The sequence below is a fragment of the Nomascus leucogenys genome, chromosome 6 (genome assembly GCF_006542625.1).
Source record: "Nomascus leucogenys isolate Asia chromosome 6, Asia_NLE_v1, whole genome shotgun sequence".
Classification (NCBI taxonomy): Eukaryota; Metazoa; Chordata; class Mammalia; order Primates; family Hylobatidae; genus Nomascus; species Nomascus leucogenys.
Window position 1 is genome coordinate 109,613,842 of NC_044386.1, and position 21,348 is coordinate 109,635,189.

Here is a 21,348-nt window from a genome sequence, read left to right on the forward strand (position 1 = left end):
GTTGGGAAGTCCTGGCCTCAGAGGACTGTTTGCTGACCTCTGACCTCAGGGCAAGAGGTCAAAGGAGCAGGAATCTTACAAAATGCGTACAAGGGCACCTCGTGGGCCACCCAGGAACCAGGCCCCATCAAAGGCTGCACTGAAAGTACACAGCCATGCAATGGGACCGGCAGCTCTCTCCCAAGAGAAAAATCACCTGCTAGCACCAAGCTGCCATCAGAGCAGAGGGTCAGCCATGAAACTAAGGCAACAGAGAAGGGTCAGAAAAGCCTTGCAGGCCAGCCAACTGGGAGAGCATTCCTGCTTCAGGAGGAGGCAGGGTAGAACACAACCCCAGCAGCCCTTGTTGCTGGTTGGCACAGCTGTCACTGATGATGGGGTACTGCTCTTACCCCATTTTACAGAGGAGGAAACTCAGGCCCTGGGAGGTTGAGTAATTTGCCTAGGGACATTCAAGAGCATCTCAGAGCTGAATCTGAATCGAGGGTTGGGCTGATCACCAACACTGCAGCCTCCCAACAAGTTTGTGGAGGGGAAGGGCAGTTCAGCACTTCAGTAGCATGAATATTATAAAAAAAAAAATCAGGGCAGGCGCGGTGGCTCATGCCTGTAATCCCAGCACTTTGGGAGGCTGAGGAGGGAGGCGTCACTTGACACCAGGAGTTCTAGACCAGCCTAGACAACATGGTGAGACCTTGTCTTTACGAAAGAATAAAAAATTTCAGGAGGCATGGTGGCACGTGCTTGTAGTCCCAGCTACTCGGGAAGCTGAGGTGGGAGGATTCCTTGAGCCCAGGAATTCAAGGCTGTAGTATGATCTGATGGCACCTGTGAAGAGCTGCTGCACTCCAGCCTGGGCAACAGAACAATACTGTTTCAGACAAAAACAAAAGAAACCAGAAAAATCAGCATGTACTACTGTGAGAACATAGGTGAATAATTCTTGTCCAAGAAAAAGTCAGATGTGAATCACAGCTGAGCCACCCACGTCACGATGGCTGAGAGAATCTGTGTCTGATTTAGCCACAGTTCGGCACTCTTGTAGAGGCAGAAAGCAGAGTCGTTGAAGTGTGTTTAGGCTTTCTATTCTTATGTCCCAGGTTCAAATCCTGGGTCTTTATTTTCCTTAGTGACTGCGAGTCCAGGCCTCAGTTTCCCAATCTGTGAAACGGGGATCATAACAGCACCTGCCTCAAGGGTTGTTGTGAGCAATATATGAAGCAATCATTATAAGGCATTGAGCACAGAGCCTGAGAGCATGAGCCTGTAAACTCACTGTGAGTTTCGGCTGTTAACTCAAAGCAGCTTTTTGTTGCCAAGTCTCTGGCTAAAGATGCCCAAGGGCTATGGTTTAGAGAGAAGCACGTGAACCCACCTAAGCAGTTGGGTTGTGGGATCCCAGGCCTGGCTGCTCCGCCAGCTCTTGTCCTGCAGAGGCCCCCACTTCGCAGGTCAGATGTGTGGTTCACCTCCTGTCCAGCCTTCCCAGGCCTGTGCAGGAGCCTACCACCTGCTCACTGGTTTGTAAGTCATTCAAGGGCTGGGCACTTATAGAGTCACTCAAGGCAGTGACTCACACCTATAATCCCAGCACTCTGGGAGGCCGAGGCAGGTGGTTCACTTGAGGTCAGGAGTTTGAGACCTGCCTGGCCAACATAGCAAATGAAATCCCGTCTCTACTAAAAATACAAAAAATTAGCTGGGTGTGGTGGCGCATGCCTGTAATTCCAGCTACTCGGGGAGGCTGAGGCAGAGGCTGCAGTGAGCTGAGACCGCGCCACTGCACTCCAGCCTGGGTGACAGAGTGAGACTGTCTCAAAAAAAAAAAAAAAGTCACTGGACTCCCCCAAGCCAGTCCCCTACATTTCACATCAGGAGGGTCACCTATGGTGCCTCCTGTGTTGGGCTGTGGTGGGTTCCCACACGAACCCCCATATCTCTACTCCCCATGGTAGTCAGAGGAGCCTTTAAAAAGGGTAAATTTGCCGGGCACGGTGGCTCACGCCTGTAATCCCAGCACCTCTGGAGGGGGATGCAGGAGGATTGCTTGAGGCCAGTCTGGGCAACAGAGTGAGAGCCCATCTTTTAAATTAAATTTAAAAATATAAAAATAAAATGGCCGGGCACGGTGGCTCATGCCTGTAATCCCAGCACTTTGGGAGGCTGAGGCAGGTGGAATGACTGAGGTCACGAGTTCGAGACCAGTCTGGCCAACATGGTGAAAGCCCGTCTCTACTAAAAATACAAAAAAATTAGCCGGGTGTGGTGGTGTGCGCCTGTAATCCCAGCTACTCGGGAGGCTGAAGCAGGGGAATTGCTTGAGCCAGGGAGGTGGAGGTTGCAGTGAGCCGAGATTGCGCCACTGCACTCCAGCCTGGATGACAGATCAAGACTCCGTCTCTAAATAAATAAATAAATAATTTTTATTAAAGGGTAGATCAGCCAAATTTCCAAAAGAACTTTGAGAATCCAGAGCCCATTGCTCTGATAATTAAATTCAACATCTGGACCCAGCTTGGCAAGTGCTCTGTGATCCAGCCAGTTACCTACCTCTCATCTCATCTCATCTCTCGGCCATACTCCAAGAAGTGTCTGCTCCACAAGTGCATAAGCTCATGCCCCCAGGCCCATGTCCTTGCCTTTCCCTCTGCCTAGGACACCCTTCCTCCAGATCTTTACACTTTTGCCTCTTTTTTCAGCCTCAGCTCAAACATCACGTCCTCCCAGAGGTCTTTCCTGACCACCGCAGGGATAGCAGCCCTCCCTCTTCCTCAGGCATTCCCACATTACCTTCTTTGCCATTTTCTTCCAGAGCTCTTAGGATGATCTGAACTTCTCTCATAAACTGGCTTATTCACCTGTGAACTGCCTGCTTCCCTCGCTATAACTGAAGCACTGGAAGAGGTCCTGCACCCAGTAGGCACTCAATGAGTATCTGAGGAATGAATGAATGAAATGCCCAGTGCACAATCAACCTCCACAAAAGCAGTTTTTCTTTTCACGTATAACTCATCGTTATCCCAGCCCCTCTCCTTGCTCACCCGCCTCGCTAAGGGGCTCCTGAGAACCTCCGTAGAGGTCTCCATCAGCCAAAAAGCATCTGCATGGTCAGAGAGGGCCCCTCACTGCCACTCGCAGTGCTCCCTGCTGCCAAGTGCAGCCCCTTGAGCATGAGCCTGTAACACACAGGTTGGCACACGGTGTCTGGCTCCTGTAAACGCTCTCTGCTCCCAGGTGTGCCCCATTGAAGGACAGCACTCACACTCCTCCAGGTATTAACTGACTTTTTCCCCAGCAATGTTTGTTTTAGGGATTAAAGTTTGAGGAGGAGCCTATAATTTCCAGAATCATCTGTTCCTTTCCTGGCAGCCAGCACATTTGTTATTCTATTTTTCCCAAGCCCCTTTTAATACCGTTCCGGACATGTTGATTTGATGGCATCAGTCAACGGAAAGACTCTCTGGGGACTGCCGCAGGCCGGAGGACAGGCTCTCCAGGCCACACTCAGGGGCGACTGAGCCAACTCTTCACACCATTCCTTTCCTTCCCTGCCTAGGACGACCTTACAGCCCATGATCGCTTTTCTTCTTTTTGTTTTTTCTTCCTGTTTTCTTTTTCTTTTTTCTTTTTTTTTTTTTGAGACGGAGTCTCGCTCTGTCGCGCCCAGGCTGGAGTGCAGTGGCGCGATCTCGGCTCACTGCAAGCTCCGGCTCCCGGGTTCATGCCATTCTCCTGCCTCAGCCTCCCGAGTAGCTGGGACTACAGGCTGTTTTCTTTTTAAGTACTACAGTGACCCCTTATTTATTCAGCAAAGAAATGGACTACTCCACAGTAGTGAATTTTCAAAATAATGCCCTTCAAGCACTAAAACTTTAAACAACACATATTCAAAACAGCTTTGCTGAGGTATAACTGACACATTATAAACTGCATGGATTTAAAGTGTACACCTTGATATGCTTTGCCATATGGACACACCCATGAAACCATCACCACAATCAAGATAATGAACATGTCCATCATTCCCAAAAGTTTCCTCCCGCCCCTCCCTGCCCCCTTCCCCAAGCAACCACTGATCTGTTTTCCGTCTTTAATGCTTCGAGGGCTCACACACCTCCCCACCTTAGAAAATGGAGTATGATCAACATGATTGATCCTGTCCTTGATTCAGCATTATCACCAACACGATGGAAAGCGATGTCCTCAGATGTCATGAGGACGCATGATTGTTTGCCCTGATCACTAAATGGCCCATTGTTGTGCTGACATACTGGGCAGTTTCAAGTTTGGGAGTTTTCTCCCTCACTGCCAGCTGTCTCAGAGCTTAGTTAGCAGCAGACAACTCTTGCTGCCTCGAACCCTGGCACACTAACCACCATCCCATGACATTCCCACTCCTCACTCTGCGACAGTGGTTCTCTGCTGGGAGAGATTTTTGTCTCCCAAGGGACATTTGGCAATACCTGGAGATCGACCTTTTTGGTTGTCATCATGGGAGCGGGAGTGCTACTAGCAGCTAATGTTTAGTGACTAGGGATGCGACTGAACATCCTGCAATGCAGAGTGCAGTGTCCCCTACAGAGAATTAGCCGACCCATGTTAATAATGCCGAGGTTGAGAAACCCTGTTCAGGATGACAAACCGATTGAAAACTCAACAAGGGGGCCAGGCACGGTGGCTCACGCCTAATAATCCCACCACTTAGGGAGGCCGAGGTGGGTGTATCACTTAAGGTCAGGAGTTCAAGACCAGCCTGGCCAACATGGCAAAACCCCATCTCTACTAAAAATACCAAAAAAAAAAAAAAAAAAAAAAAAAATACAAGTGGCATACGCCTGTAATCCCAGCTACTTGGGAGGCTGAAGCATAAGAATCGCCTGAACCCAGGAGGCAGAGGTTGCAGTGAGCTGTGATCAGGCCATTGCATTCCAGCCTAGGCAACAGAGCAAGACTCTGTCTAGAAAAAAAAAAAAAACAAAAAACCCATAAAACAAACAAACAAAAAGAAACTATGAGGATCGAGTGATTCACATTTCTGAATCAAGAGAGAGAAGGAAGGGCAGCAGGCTTGTTGAAGCTGGAAGGCCAGGGAGGTCGCAGACTGAGGAAGATCCTGGTGTGTCCCAGGTACCTCCATGCAACCCTACTAGAGAGGTGGTCTCTGGCTTCCTATGGACAAGCTCTAAGGGACCCAGCTATGGGGCACCAGAGCCCAGCGTTCAGCAGCTGCTCAATGAATGTCTGCCAGGCGAGACTGCACCCAAAGCATTTATTAGGTACGTAATTGTGGCAGCACTGGCTGGCCATGGAAGGCAAGGCAGAAGACAAGGAGCTGGAGCTGGCGGAAGGAAGTCATTAAGTCAGCCAGTGGCTGGGATGCAGCAAAGCCATGCAGAAGGTAAGTGCAGACCCACCCCAATAAATGAGGAAAATGAGAAGGGCTGGCCATGTTAGGATCCAGTTCCAGCGCGACCAGATATGTCACCACCACATCACTTTTAGCTCCTCCCCCCACCCACAGACACCCTGTTTGCCTGTCATATAAAGAAGGTTTTCCCAAAGTGGTTTAGCCAGAACTGGAAGGGCCCCACCCTGTGAAGGGATAGGAGCCTGACTGTTGCAGCTGCAGCGAGCGGCGGGGAAGCAGCAGCGGCCAGGATGAATCCCAGGTGCTCTGGAGCTGGATGGTGAAGTATGGACGTGCTTTATTCGATTTTGCATTGACTTAAAGGTTTAATTATTTTAGGAGTTCTTGTAGACATTCCTGAAAAATGCAGGTAGGCAAAAAGAAGAAAACAAAGATCGCAAATGTGACCCTTTCATTTGGAGAGAACACCAATGGAATTTTGTTGTGCACCCTTCTATGCACGTCTGAATGTTGTGTAGACATTCTGCTTACAACTAGGTGTGGGTGCTGCTGCTGAAGGCTTTATTTGCTGTGCCTGAGGTGGGCCAGAGATTTCAGAGAAGACTCCCAGAGCACCCCAAGGAGACAACAGGAGCGCCTGGAGTCAGGATGACTGGGTGGATTTAGGATGATGCGATTCTCAGGAGCCTCCCTGGATTAGCCCCAAATCAAGGATAAAGAGAGGCCTGGCTGGACTCTTCCTCCCAGAGCCCTGCTGGGAAAATGGAGTCCCTGTACAGCCCCCACTTACCCCATCGGGCCCTGCTCCTCCCACTCATCTCCAGACTTCTGTCACATGCCCAAGTCCTGCTAACTGTTGTGTAAAACTGGTAAGGTGGGATCCAGAGGACCTTGGGCCCCTAGGGCCCCAAGTCAGGAGACCTGGGCTCCAGGGCCAGTTGGGAGTGATAAAGAGAACAATACCTGCCCACAGGACTTGTTGCAATGAGATAAAGGCAGAAGTCACCAGTTGTGGTCAAATGGGATTTTTTCCAGAGAGGTCTCACGGAGAGTGGCTTTCAAATTCTTTTTAGCCGCAGAATTGTTGTAAAATACAATCTCATGTGAAACCCTAAAATATGAGACACTCTGGGTGAAGCACAAAGAGGTGCTCACCTGCCCAATCCTGTCCTCATTCCTCCCTCTCAGGGATGCACCTCTGAGAACCCAGTTTAAAGAATTTTGCCTTATGCCAAAGGCAGGATTGAAGAGCAAGCTGGCTGGGAGAAACTGGGAAGCTCCACTTCCCACCGCCTCTGCCTGGGTGGCAGTCATCTGAGCCTAGGCTAGCCCCTCCCCCTCCAAAGACCCACTGCGGGCTCCCCTGGGGCCAGCCTCCAGGATGGGTGGGGCACCTGAAGCAGCAAGTATTGCTATTTTTCTGGGCTGACCTTTCTTCTAGGCCTGAGGACAAGTGGGAAGGTAGGTGGGGCCAGCCCTGTCCCTGTTTCCCCTCAATGGAGTTCTCTTGCTCACAGCCTAAGGAAGAAGCGTGACTCACTTCCTGCCTCAGTCTGACTGCTGGAGTATTGTTCTCCCAACTGTGGCTGGCGCTACCCAGTGTGGCCCCTACAAGTCTTAAAGTTCCTTGGCGGAGGGGAAGTCCCCACTTTGGGACAAGGCCAACTGGACTTATCTTCCCGCTCAACTTTGAGGACCCAGCATTGTTCCTCCAGTTTCCAGTTCTTGCAGTGTTTGTAAAGGTGCCCGAATCGTACCTGACCCCATTCATTAAATATTATCTCCACTTTATAGAGGGGTAAATTGAGGAAGTCCCTGAGAAATTAACTTGTCTAAGGTGTCCCAGTAAAAAATAGTGCCCCAGGGATTTGAACCGGTTTGCTGATTGATTTTTCACCAATTGCCTTAAGAATTATCATGATTTAACCTCTCTGGGCCTCAGTTTCCTCCTCTATAAAATGCAGACAGTGATCCATGAAAGGTACTTAAAGGAAAATGTACTGTACCCACCTCATGGGGCATGTGGTGAGGATAAAATGGGTTGACACAGGAAAAGAGCTCTTAGTGGTGCCTGGCTCATAGAAAACACTCAGTGGATTTTTTTTTTTTCCATTACCCGGGAACCTGTGTTAAGGAGGCCACAGGCTGATCCTGTGCAGCCAGGTTATCTCACAGGGAGCAAGAAGAGATGGGCACAGGCTGCTCTGCGACCTTGGAATAACCCAGCCTGGGAAGCTCTTGGCCACATTTTCCTTCTTTTCTTTCTCAGCTCAAGCAGCGTCGGCCTCAGCCAAGTAGCACAAACGTTTTCTAGGGCCCAGGGAGGGAGAGGCTCCGGCTGGTATATTGCAAGTAGCTTGGATTCAGGCTCTGACAAACACCCCAGTCTCTTGCAGGATCTGAGGTCTGCTGGTTGTGGGACTTTGCGCAAATTATTTAAACGTTGTGCGCCTCAGTTTCCTTATCTGTAAAATGGGATTAATAATCTCAGCCTGAAAGGATTATGTGGATTAAATCATGTACAGAAGAAGGAGATAATGTAAAGTGACTGGCCTGGTGCCTGGCAAGCGGTTGGTGTTTAAAAAAAAAAAAAAAAAGCTAAAAATATTAAAAGGAGGTGGGCTACTTCTGCTCATATATCCACCTGTCTATACAAATGCAGATGAAGTCGTGACTCCTCTAACAGTAGGCCAAGAGGAGGCTGGCCCTGCCGCCGTGCAGTCGTCCCTCGACCTTGGAGTGGAGGACCTCAGGTCCGCCGTCCCTGGGCACTGAACCCGGTCAGGCTCAAACTCGTGGCCCAGGAGTGGGGAAGCGGGGGACGGAGAGGGCCAGTCTCCCAAGAGTCCGGCCGAGGCAGGGCTCGGAGTGCCTCCCCCAAGCCTTTCCCCTTGGTTCCGAGTTCGGGTCTCCGCGGCCGTCTTCCCGGGGAGCTCGCGGGGCGAAGAGCCGAGCCCGGGGGCGGGGACACGGCAGCGGGGCCTGAGGGACGCGCCGGGCTGCCGCGAGGACTTTGGGATCGCCTGCCCCACTTCCTACCTGCCCCTACCAGGAGCCGGAGGCAGCGGGCGCCCCAGAAGGCCCCGCAGGGCCGCCGCTCGGGGCCGGACGCGCTGGGGCGCACGGCGCTGGGAACGCGGGGCCGGACCCGGGCCCGGGCGGCATGGGCGGCGGGCTGGCGAGCCGAAGCCGGCGGTCGTGGCGGCGGCGGCGGCCGGGGAAGCGCGGAGGTGGCGCCGCGAGGGGGAGGGGCGCGGCGGCGGAGGAGGAGGAGCCCGGGCCGCCGCCGCCGCCGCCGCCGCCGCTGACAGCGGCCCGAGTAAACAAGCCGCGCCGCCGCTGCCCGGCCGCTGCCCCCGCCCGCGCCGGAGCTGGAGCCCAGGCCGAGCCCTGCCCTGGTCGCCGGCCGGGCCGAGGCCGCGCCGCCGCGCCTCCCCGCCTCCGCGCCGTGACGCCGCCGCCGGGCGCGGGGACCGCGCCGAGCCCAGGCCCCCGCCGCCGGGCTCTCCGCTCGGCCGAGGGGCGCCCGAGCCGCCGCGGCGGTAGCCTGGAAAAGTTTCCCCGCCCGGGCTCCCCAGGGTAAGCAGCGAGGGCGCGGGGCCCGGGGCCCGGGGAAGGCAAGCGCGCCTGGGAGCCGGGCCCGAGGGGAGCCGGCCGGGCCGGGCCGCTCTGCCCCAGGAGCGGGCTCCGCGGCCCGGGTGCCCGGGCCGGGGAGGGTCGGGGCACTGGCGCCGGTGCAGCCCCGACCCGGGTCCCCCGGGGCCCGGCTGCCCGCTGGCTTTCGGGAACTGGCCCCGGGGCCGGCCCCGAGGGTGGAGCTGCCGGGAGCAGACAGGGCGCTCCGCAGCCACCTGAGCGCGCCGGGCCCGTCTCGGCCCCCCGGCCCTGGCCGGTACTTTTCCGCGTGGGGCCAGGGCGAGCCCTCTGACCTCAGGAAGCGCCTGCGGGGCCCCTGCTGGGGGCGGGATGGGGAGAAAATTCTGCAGGCGCCGGGTGCTCCAGCCTCCCCGCCGCCTCGGGGGCTGCCGCCGGCTCGCCCACTCCGCGGCCGAGGAGGGCCTGCGTTCCGCCCGGGGAGGGGAGGAGCGGCCGGGGGCGAGGCGGGGGCTCCTTCGCCCGGGCCTCGCCCCCGCCCTCACACCTGTGCGGCGAGGACTCAGGTGCGGGATCCCCGGGCGCCGGCGGCCGGCGCAGGTAGGTCCCGGGGCTGCCTTCTGCCGCGGCCTGGCCGAGGCCCCTGTGCCCCCGCGGGGTGGCTGGACCGAGGGGCGGCCTGCTTGCCAGACAGGTCTGACGGCAGTCACTTGTCTGGTCAGAACCCGCTTTCCCATCATCCTCTACCCCCTGGCCCCTGGGGTGCAGACCCTCATCCACCGGAGAGTGTTGGGATTCCTATTCTGACTTGGGAAGTGCGAGGAGAACCCAGGTGATATGGCCTGGTGAGGGCGGGTGCTGAGCAGGTGTGGACACAGCATAGGAGAGTAGCCAAGCCTGGCCTCTTCTCAAGCAGGGCAGCCCTCGTTTTACTATTTCCTATATTGGGCTTTTACGGAGCATTTGATTTTTAAAAAGGATTCTGTGGCTTTTTAAAAAGTTTGAAAGCCGCTGGTCCAGCAGTTTTTCCACCAAGGAAACTGAGGCCCAGGGAGAGGAAGTGACTTGTTAAGATCATCCAGCAAATAGTGGGCAGGGACTGGGAGCGATAATTTCACGGGAGCCTCCCAGGGCTGGTAACAGGACCCCGCGTGGTGTCTCTGCTAGAGGGAGAGACTGATTGGGTGTCCGAGTGGCCCTCCCGTGGCCTGCTCTGTGGCTGTGTCAGAGCCAGACCCCCAGTGTCTGAGAAACAGCAGTCGGTCCTGGGGTAAGGCGCAATTTGAGTGGCCCAGAGTGGCTCTCTGTGTCGGGAGGTTCTGGAGCTGGAGAAAAGGGCTTTGCCCAAGAACACAGCCAGGAAGAGCACCCACAGCTCTCTGGCCACAACCTGGAACAGAGTCCCATGTGAAACAAGATCATGAGAAATACAGCAAGCCTCCAGGTTTGAGACAAACTGGGACTAGAGGGTGAGTCAGAGTCTGGGATGGGGGTGGGGAGAAACCCATTCATTCATTGTTTTCAGTTCTTACTCTTTTCGGGGATCCTCCCTTGTCCCACATGCTGTGGCAGAGCCGTCTGTGGGGGTCTCATTTTCTGGAAGCCATCCCCACCCCTCACCATGGCTGGGGTTGTTGGATAGAGGGAGGCTGGCCCTCTTTCTTTGGGGGGACTGTTCACTTGCGCCTGAAGCCTGCTTTCTTTCCGAGTGCTGCAAGGTAATTAAATAGTTGGTTAATCACTTTTAACGCCAAGCAGCTGCAGCTCCATCTACAGTGTGCTGGAATCTGGGCTAGACCCAGATGAACCCAGCCTCGATTTGGGGGCTCCAGCAGGACTCACAGCACTGTGGTTGGTGGTGGTGGGGGCAGGGGGGTGGTTGCATGACATCTGGACCCAAGAGGCAGCTGTTGTGGCAGCAAGAGACTGGAGAGAGATGAGGCCCCGTTCCTATATGGCTCTGCCCGCAGGGTCCCACATCCTCTGTTAAATGAGGGACTTGGGGCAGGGGGCGGTCCCTCCATCCCCTAGGGCTGGGGCGCCGAGCTGCCCAGCCATTGATCAGGCCAGCTTTCTGGAACCAACCAAACCAACCACCCAAAGCACCATGGGGCTGTGGTTCCCAGGCCTGCCCTGGAGCCCTGTGGAGTCTGCCCACAGGGATGTGCAGGAGCCGTATTGTAGATGTCTCCTGCCATCAGCTGTCAGGTTATTTTGGTCCAAACTGAAAATACTCCAGGAATTGTGTGTGGAGTACCCCCAGCCTGCAGGGTGGGACTGCAGCAGTCGGGGAGGCCGGTTGTGTCTAAGGGCAGCCTCTGGAGAAGCGAGGAGTTCTCTGTGGTGAGCCTGCCTCTCTAGCTCCCCAGGGCCTACGTGAGCTGGGATGTCTTCCTTTTGGTATCTGGCAAAGAGTGGCCTTGGCTATGGAAGTGGTAAGGGCATCCAGGGCCCTGCCGCTGCTCAGGGAGCTTGGCACTGTTGGGGATACCCCCAGCAGCACTGCTGGGACCTCCCCTAGCTTCCCGCCTTCCTCCAGGGCCTTGGCTTCTGGCTAGTCAGGGGCCCTATGTGGGGACAGTTATGTGGCCCTGGGCAGAGAGGTCCCGCCATCTGTTTGCTGAAGGAGGAAAAACAACACTCGGGCTATTGATTCAGCCTCACCTTGGCGCTCCTGGCTCAGCAGCCAGTGTTTGCCCTGGCTTTCTGGGCTCGGATTACGCAAGGCTGGTGGGCGTGGAGCAAGCAAGGGGGCAGCTGGGGGCCTCCAGGCCCAGGCAGGGCAGGGCTTGGCGGCCCCAGCGTTCCCCAGGAAACTGTAAAAACGAGCCTGGGCCCCTGACTTTGCTGATAGCGGCCATCTCAGCCATAGAGGGAGGTGAAGCCTCTGTGATCTCCACCCCCGCACCCCTTCAGGACATGGCCCCTAAAAGCACCATCCCATTTAGGGTCACCCATTTTCTTCCTAGGAGCTGTGGGGCTTTGCAAATAACTCCCTATGGCTGAATCTGCTTTGCTGAACTAGGAAACCCTAGTGAGTTGTATAGATGCCATTCATTTAAAAACCTTGAAAAGCCAACATCTTATTCCTATGTAAAATATACCTAGGTGATTTGGAGAATACAGTGACACAAAGAAGAAAATAACAATTACTTGTAATTCTCACCATCTTGAGAGAACCACTGTTAACATTTTTTAGCGTGTGTCCTTCCAGATTTTGTTTTAGTTTGTATAAATATACATGTATAAATAGTTTTTAAAAAATAAAATGGGATTATGTGTACATACTGCTCTATAATGCATCTTTTTTACCTTGATCATGGTGAATATTCATTTGCTGTTTCTGATTTTGAGTGACTCAGGGCTTGATAGTCTTCATCCTGCTTCTTCTGTTACACTTTTTTTTTTTTTTGAGAGAGAGTCTCGTTCTGTTGCACAGACTGGAGGGCAGTGGCGCGATCTTGGCTCACTGCAACCTCCACCTCCTGGGCTCAAGCAATTCTCGTGCCTCAGCCTCCCAAGTCGCTGGCACTATGAGCACCCGCCACCACACCGGGCTAATGTTTGTATTTTTAGTAGAGACGAGGTTGCACCATGTTGGCCAGGCTGGCCTCGAACTCTTGACCTCAGGTGATCCACCCGCCTCAGCCTCCCAAAGTGCTGGATGACAGAAGTGAGCCACCATGCCCGGCCCTTCTGTTACACTTCTTATATTCTTGCATGGAGAAAGGATTGGGGGGGACTGTGAGGGCATCCATCTGTCCATCTATCTGGCTGGCCTTGGGGGCTAGATTTCTTCTGGGGCAGACTAATTTTTTTACCCTTCTCCTCCAGATCTCATTTCAGGCCCTAATTGAAACTTGGGGTGGGCAGGGCAGCTTTAGTGCATGGCAGGGGAGGAACTGACCCTCTCTCCCCTTTTCCCCTCTTGTTTCTCTCACAGTCGGCACTCCTCACCCTCCCGAGCCCTGCCCGTCTCGGCCCCATGCCCCCACCAGTCAGCCCCGGGCCACAGGCAGTGAGCAGGCACCTGGGAGCCGAGGCCCTGTGACCAGGCCAAGGAGACGGGCGCTCCAGGGTCCCAGCCACCTGTCCCCCCCATGGAGCTGAGGCCCTGGTTGCTATGGGTGGTAGCAGCAACAGGAACCTTGGTCCTGCTAGCAGCTCATGCTCAGGGCCACAGGGTCTTCACCAACACGTGGGCTGTGCGCATCCCTGGAGGCCCAACGGTGGCCAACAGCGTGGCACGGAAGCATGGGTTCCTCAACCTGGGCCAGGTAGGTGTTCCCTCACAGGACACTGCCAGCGGGTGGGAGCAGAGAAGACAGGGATTCTGGCACTGGGGAGCAGGAACTGTTGGCCTTGTTTGCTCAGGGGCATCTGGGTAGCCGGCATGTGCTGGGTGGCCGTGAGCAAAGCACAGGTGGTTCAGGCAAGCAGCATATCCCAGTGAGAGTGAGTCCTCATGGCCTCTGCATGTTGCTGGGTCCCGGACAGGGAGCAGATGCCCCGCACCCCCGACCGTGGAGAGCCTCCCATGAAGCCGCTGTCCACCCCCGTCCCCCGCCTCCCCGGGGACTGACAGATGGAAAGCCCAGCTCAGTCTCCCTGCTCTATTGCAGATCTTCGGGGACTATTACCACTTCTGGCATCGAGGAGTGACGAAGCGGTCCCTGTCGCCTCACCGCCCGCGGCACAGCCGGCTGCAGAGGGAGCCTCAAGTGAGTGTGGCCCCAGCCCCCTCCTGCTACCACCCTCCTCCTCCTGCTCTCAGGAGCCCCTCTCGCCTCCTGCTCCACCCACACCATCTCTCCCTCACTCCCCCGCAGGTACAGTGGCTGGAACAGCAGGTGGCAAAGCGACGGACTAAACGGGACGTGTACCAGGAGCCCACAGACCCCAAGTTTCCTCAGCAGTGGTATCTGGTACGCGGCCTTCTTGGCTACTGGGACCTCCTCCCCAGATGCACCATCCACCCACTATGAGCTCTTGGATGGAGGAGGCTGACTTTGAGGCCTCCTCTGATTCTTTTCCTTTCCTCCTGCTGGGCAGTCTCTCCCTGGCCCATCCTAATAAGCAGGCCTGGGGGTGGCCCTCCCACAGTCCTCTACATTCCCATGGAGTCCAGACAGCCAGTGGCGGCCTTTCAGGAGCAGGGATGGTACAGGAGGAGGTTTTAGGGTGGCAAGGGGATTCTTCAAGATGCCCCTAGCCTCACAAAACCAATCATGTCTCATAAGTGATGGGGTGGGTGTCTCCACAGTCTGGTGTCACTCAGCGGGACCTGAATGTGAAGGAGGCCTGGGCGCAGGGCTACACAGGGCACGGCATCGTGGTCTCCATTCTGGACGATGGCATCGAGAAGAACCACCCGGACTTGGCAGGCAATTATGTGAGGAAGCGGGGGAGGGAGGTCATGATCCCTGGTGAGGTGTGTCTAGGGGCTGTCATGTTCTATCAGTGAGGTCAGCCTTCTCCTGATGGTGGCCAAATCCTTCTTAGGATCCTGGGGCCAGTTTTGATGTCAATGACCAGGACCCTGACCCCCAGCCTCGGTACACACAGATGAATGACAACAGGTAAGAAGTGGCAGGCCGCGGCCTCTGCCTGTCTTCTCCTTTCTTCCACTAAGGAACAGGGCTGAGCCTGGGTGAGATGTGCCCTGCCTAAAAGGCTGAGGCTTTTTCCACAATCCTGGCCCACCTGGGGCTCTGAGGGAGGGCTTGGTCAGAGTGGAGATGGCCACAGGCCCAGTGGAGTGTGGGAGATGGGCTGGGCACTCAGGGGATGATGGGTGTCGGATGTGTGGATCCCTCGTGCTCCTCAGGCCACATCTGCCAGGCCCTGTTCACCCCATTTGTCCTACTCATGCTACGTGCTTGGCCCTGGCAGGCATGGCACACGGTGTGCGGGGGAAGTGGCTGCGGTGGCCAACAACGGTGTCTGTGGTGTAGGTGTGGCCTACAACGCCCGCATTGGAGGTGAGTGTGGGCCTGGGCCACCCTGTCTTCAGTGGGATTTTTCCCTGCCCGCTTCCCATCTGGCCAATGCCTGCCACTTTCTCACTGTGGATCCTTCGATCACGTGGCTGTTCCATGGAGGGTTCTCCAAGGGTCAAAGACTGAAAGACCTGGACCCCTGTGGAGTGAGGGTTTCCTAGCAGGAGTCTCCTGAAATCCTCACGACCCATTGTGAGTCCTCACGTGGCAGGTCCTTGATGACCAGGCTCTTTTGGGAACCAGAGACTCTTTCTAGTCCAGAATGTGTGGTTGGGGGCAGGAGGTGTTCTCTTTTTCCTTCTCTGGGTCTTGTCTTTGGAAGGCAGAGGCAAACAGGTAGTTGGGGGTTCAGGGTTTCCCAGCATCAGCCTCCACCCTCCCCTGCTCATCCCCTGGGGTGCAGGGCTGGCTGTGCTCCTTGGGGTGGGGGGGCCCTGACAGCGGGACCCATGCAGCATCCCTCTTCGTGCCCCCTCTTCATGGCCAGGGGTGCGCATGCTGGATGGCGAGGTGACAGATGCAGTGGAGGCACGCTCGCTGGGCCTGAACCCCAACCACATCCACATCTACAGTGCCAGCTGGGGCCCCGAGGATGATGGCAAGACGGTGGATGGGCCAGCCCGCCTCGCCGAGGAGGCCTTCTTCCGTGGGGTTAGCCAGGTGAGGTGGGGATCTGTCCAGCCCCTGGGGGCAGGCTGGGTGCTGTCTTCCGTAGCTATCTTGTGTTTTTTGGTTTATTTATTCTCATGTTTAACTTTACACAAAGCATGTTTATTGAAACATTAAGGGACAGAGGAAAAGTAAAGTGCATATACCACTTGCACTTGGCTAATTAAAAAACAAATTTTTTTTAGAAATGAGGTCTTGCTATGTTACCCAGGCTGGTCTCAAACTCCTGGCCTCAAGCGATCCTCCCGCCTTGGCCTCCTGGTCTGATTTTTTGTGTGCCTAGATAGACATATTTGGATACGTACTTGATCCACCAGGGATCTCACAGGGGACTGGAAGTTCCCAGAGAATGAGGCTCCGGCCTTCCCAGTTCTCCAGCAGTGTCCTCCTGCCAGCCCTCCCTCAAGTCCCAATCTTGAATGACCCCAGCCCACTCTGTCCACAGGGCCGAGGGGGGCTGGGCTCCATCTTTGTCTGGGCCTCGGGGAACGGGGGCCGGGAACATGACAGCTGCAACTGCGACGGCTACACCAACAGTATCTACACGCTGTCCATCAGCAGCGCCACGCAGTTTGGCAACGTGCCGTGGTACAGCGAGGCCTGCTCGTCCACACTGGCCACGACCTACAGCAGTGGCAACCAGAATGAGAAGCAAATCGTGAGTCTTACCTGGGGGTGGGGGCTGGGGAAATGGGGCTGCTGGCTGGCTCTGTCCAGCACCCTCTTTTGGAGGCTGTCTGCCTCCACCCCCATGTGGCTGGGTGATAGTGGCTCAGGCATCATGGAATATGAACTCCGGGGCTCTCTAGGTTCTTGGAGGCCATGGAGCCATCTCTGAAGCCTTTGAAAAGCCTAGACTCTCCCTAAAAACATACATTGTTCTTATTCGTCTCCAACCTCTAGTTGAACCCCCTTATTCCTTTGGAAAATGAGGCCCAGGAGGGGCTCGTTATTAGCCTGTCCACAGCAAGTTAGCAAGGCAGCAGTTGGGACCCAGGGTTCTTGGCCCTGGCTCCCCGTACCATCTGTGGTGCCCAGGGCCTGTATGCAGAGGGAGGGTAGGCAGGTGGCTCCTCTAGCCACCTCCACCCATCACAGGCCCCAATATGATTATCTTCCTGGCAGGTGACAACTGACTTGCGGCAGAAGTGCACGGAGTCTCACACGGGCACATCAGCCTCTGCCCCCTTAGCAGCCGGCATCATTGCTCTCACCCTGGAGGCCAAGTAAGTGGGTGGGGGCCAGGGGCGACCCTGTCCCTACCAGCACTCTCTGTAGGGCAGCTGTTAGGGCAGCTGGAGAGCTGCTCCCAAAAAAGACTGATCCCCAGCCTCCCCCTTCCTTCTTTGCAGTAAGAACCTCACATGGCGGGACATGCAGCACCTGGTGGTACAGACCTCGAAGCCAGCCCACCTCAACGCCAACGACTGGGCCACCAATGGTGTGGGCCGGAAAGGTGAGGGCAGCCTGGCCCGGCAGGCTGGATGTGGAGTTAGGTGGAAGGCACTCTGTGCCTCACGGCTGACCCCACCTTCCCTGTCCCCACAGTGAGCCACTCATATGGCTATGGGCTTTTGGACGCGGGCGCCATGGTGGCCCTGGCCCAGAATTGGACCACAGTGGCCCCCCAGCGGAAGTGCATCATCGACATCCTCACCGAGCCCAAGTGAGGGCTGGACCCAGGCTGGGAGGGGGCCAGTGGGGCCTGAGAGTCGCAGGGGGTGCCCGCTGGTCCCTCTGGGCCAGGCTGACCATCATGGTGCTCTCCTGCACAGAGACATCGGGAAACGGCTCGAGGTGCGGAAGACTGTGACCGCGTGCCTGGGCGAGCCCAACCACATCATTCGGCTGGAGCACGCTCAGGCGCGGCTCACCCTGTCCTATAATCGCCGTGGCGACCTGGCCATCCACCTGGTCAGCCCCATGGGCACCCGCTCCACCCTGCTGGCAGCCAGGTGCTTGCTCTGTCCCTGCCCGCCCTGCCCAGCGCCGCCTCCTCTCACAGCCCGCGTGCTTGCCTTTGCTCGCTCACACGGCCCAGGGGGCACTGAGTGCTACTCAGTGGGGCACTCTTGGCATTTTGGGAGGGACAGTTTTGTCCTGTGGGACTGTCCCATGTTGCAGGAATCCCTGGCTTGCACCCATTTAATGTCAGTAGTGTGCCCCACCTTGTGCGGTGCCCGTGTACCTTTCTAGAATCCCCCAGTTGAGCACGTCTGGCTCACTGAGAAACAGCCAAGCCAGCAGGCACTTCTGGCCCCATGGGGTTGGTCTGCGTGGGGGAAGGGTATGCGGCCTGTGTGCTGTGGGTTAGATGTCCCTGGCTTGGGGTCCCCCAGAGGCCTCAGGGCTGTGTGCACTCCCCTCCCCAGGCCACATGACTACTCCGCAGATGGGTTTAATGACTGGGCCTTCATGACAACTCACTCCTGGGATGAGGATCCCTCTGGCGAGTGGGTCCTAGAGATTGAAAACACCAGCGAAGCCAACAACTATGGTACTGGGGGCACTTAAGGGGTAGGGGTATGAGGTGGAAGGCTGGCAGGATCTAGGGCGCTGGGTGTGGTGCCAGCACTGTCCAACTCTTGCCTCCTCCCCGCTCTGGAACAGGGACGCTGACCAAGTTCACCCTCGTACTCTATGGCACCGCCCCTGAGGGGCTGCCCGTACCTCCAGAAAGCAGTGGCTGCAAGACCCTCACGTCCAGTCAGGCCTGTGTGGGTCAGTAGTGGGTGCTGTTGGGTTTTGGGGGCCTGAGTCTGGGGGTAAGGCGGGTGCCTGTCCTGAAGCCCAGCTCTAAGAGAAAAAAGTCTCAAGAGACCTAGAGCCCCTGGGGCTCTTGGGATGACCACAGTCCTGGGGCTGGAGGATCCTGGGGATGTGGTGACTTGGCTTGGGGCTGCTATGGTCCTGGGGCTACAGTCTGTTTAGCTGACAACACACTTACCCTCTCTCCCACGCCGGCAGTGTGCGAGGAAGGCTTCTCCCTGCACCAGAAGAGCTGTGTCCAGCACTGCCCTCCAGGCTTCGCCCCCCAAGTCCTCGACACGCACTATAGCACCGAGAATGACGTGGAGACCATCCGGGCCAGCGTCTGCGCCCCCTGCCATGCCTCATGTGCCACATGCCAGGGTCCGGCCCCGACAGACTGCCTCAGCTGCCCCAGCCACGCCTCCTTGGACCCTGTGGAGCAGACTTGCTCCCGGCAAAGCCAGAGCAGCCGAGAGTCCCCGCTGCAGCAGCAGCCACCCCGGCTGCCCCCGGACGTGGAGGCGGGGCCGCGGCTGCGGGCAGGGCTGCTGCCCTCACACCTGCCTGAGGTGGTGGCCGGCCTCAGCTGCGCCTTCATCGTGCTGGTCTTCGTCACTGTCTTCCTGGTCCTGCAGCTGCGCTCTGGCTTTAGCTTCCGGGGGGTGAAGGTGTACACCATGGACCGTGGCCTCATCTCCTACAAGGGGCTGCCCCCTGAAGCCTGGCAGGAGGAGTGCCCGTCTGACTCAGAAGAGGACGAGGGCCGGGGCGAGAGGACCGCCTTTATCAAAGACCAGAGCGCCCTCTGATGAGCCCACTGCCCACCCCCTCAAGCCAATCCCCTCCTTGGGCACTTTTTAATTCACCAAAGTATTTTTTTATCTTGGGACTGGGTTTGGACCCCAGCTGGGAGGCAAGAGGGGTGGAGACTGCTTCCCATCCTACCCTCGGGCCCACCTGGCCACCTGAGGTGGGCCCAGGACCAGCTGGGGCGTGGGGAGGGCCGTACCCCACCCTCAGCACCCCCTCCATGTGGAGAAAGGAGTGAAACCTTTAGGGCAGCTTGCCCCGGCCCCAGCCCCAGCCCCAGCCCCAGCCCCAGCCAGAGTTCCTGCGGAGTGAAGAGGGGCAGCCCTTGCTTGTTGGGATTCCTGACCCAGGCCGCAGCTCTTGCCCTTCCCTGTCCCTCTAAAGCAATAATGGTCCCATCCAGGCAGTCGGGGGCTGGCCTAGGAGGTATCTGAGGGAGGAGGCCACCTCTCTAAGGGCTTCTGCACCTTCCACCCTGTCCTCCAGCTCTGGTGAGTCTTGGCGGCAGCAGCCATCATAGGAAGGGACCAAGGCAAGGCAGGTGCCTCCAGGTGTGCACGTGGCATGTGGCCTGTGGCCTGTGTCCCATGACCCACCCCTGTGCTCCGTGCCTCCACCACCACTGGCCACCAGGCTGGTGCAGCCAAGGCTGAAGCTCTGGCTGAACGCTGTGCTGGTGTCCTGACCACCCTCCCCTCTCTTGCACCCGCCTCTCCCGTCAGGGCCCAAGTCCCTGTTTTCTGAGCCCGGGCTGCCTGGGCTGTTGGCACTCACAGACCTGGAGCCCCTGGGTGGGTGGTGGGGAGGGGCGGTGGCCCAGCCGGCCTCTCTGGCCTCCCACCCGATGCTGCTTTCCCCTGTGGGGATCTCAGGGGCTGTTTGAGGATATATTTTCACTTTGTGATTATTTCACTTTAGATGCTGATGATTTGTTTTTGTATTTTTAATGGGGGTAGCAGCTGGACTACCCACCTTCTCACACCCACCGTCCGCCCTGCTCCTCCCTGGCTGCCCTGGCCCTGAGGTGTGGGGGCTGCAGCATGTTGCTGAGGAGTGAGGAATAGTTGAGCCCCAAGTCCTGAAGAGGCGGGCCAGCCAGGCGGGCTCAAGGAAAGGGGGTCCTGGTGGGAGGGGCAGGCTGACATCTGTGTTTCAAGTGGGGCTCACCATGCCGGGGGCTCATAGGTCACTGGCTCTCCAAGTGCCAGGGGTGGGCAGGTGGTGGCATTGAGCCCCCTCCAACACTGTGCCCTGGTGGAGAAAGCACTGACCTGTCACGCCCCCTCAAACCTCCTCTTCTGACGTGCCTTTTGCATCCCTCCCATTAGGACAATCAGTCCCCTCCCGTCTGGGAGCCCCCTTTTCTTTGTCTCCCCTAGCCATTCCTGGTACCCAGCCACCTGCCCAGGGGTGCCCCCTCCTCTCCCATCCTCCTACCCTCGTGGCCAGCCCGGCTGGTTTTGTAAGATACTGGGTTGGTGCACAGTGATTTTTTTCTTGTAATTTAAACAGGCCCAGCATTGTTGGTTCTATTTAATGGACACGAGATGATGTTAGAGGTTTTAAAGTGATTAAACGTGCAGACTATGCAAACCAGGCCAAGTCTCCAGTGTGGTACCGTTGCTCCTGCATCGCAGCTGAGGATAGGCGGCCAGTTAGGCCTACACAGTGGCTTGCCTGCCTGGATGTGGGCCCAAGTCAGAAGGCCAAAGTCCTCCAAGGGGCGGGAGGATGTGCCAGCCCCTAGTGGGGCCCCCTGGGGTGGGGTTGGTGACCTCTGGTCCTCAGGAGCTGAGCACTTCACTCCCAAAGTCCTGGTTTCCAGCAGTGTGAAGAACTGGGCCTATTGTGTCTTCCTGGGCTGAAGTGACCTGGCCGCCACAGGCTATAGGGCTGAGACCTAAGGTGGGGGCCTGACTAAATCAAGATGACTTGCTGTGGGGAGCCTGAGTCCCAAATGGAAAACTCCACACCTCTCTGCTCCCCAACCCCTGCCCCTTGATTGCCCCAGGTCTCCCTTGGGACAGGAAGCCCCTGCCTGAGGGTAGGAGGATGGGGACAAAGCCACCAGGATCTGTCCCCGAGAAGCAGCCTCTGTTCGGGATATTTACTCGGAAATTTTATTCAAATGGAAGCTGGCGCCTGAGCCTCTCCTTA

The 21,348-nt window shown here is 56.7% G+C and overlaps 1 protein-coding gene across 1 annotated transcript; it reads left to right on the forward strand.

The window, feature by feature from the left end:
* Positions 1-12,587: 12,587 nt before the first annotated feature.
* FURIN (furin, paired basic amino acid cleaving enzyme) lies at positions 12,588-20,788 on the forward strand. The gene is made up of 15 exons (XM_012507120.2): positions 12,588-13,239; positions 13,585-13,683; positions 13,792-13,887; positions 14,226-14,354; positions 14,465-14,541; positions 14,855-14,943; positions 15,449-15,621; positions 16,076-16,288; positions 16,756-16,856; positions 16,983-17,086; positions 17,179-17,296; positions 17,406-17,585; positions 18,003-18,127; positions 18,241-18,351; positions 18,598-20,788. The coding sequence occupies exons 1-15, from the start codon at positions 13,063-13,065 to the stop codon at positions 19,188-19,190; spliced, it is 2,385 nt and encodes a 794-aa protein (XP_012362574.2). The 5' UTR covers positions 12,588-13,062; the 3' UTR covers positions 19,191-20,788.
* Positions 20,789-21,348: the final 560 nt, after the last annotated feature.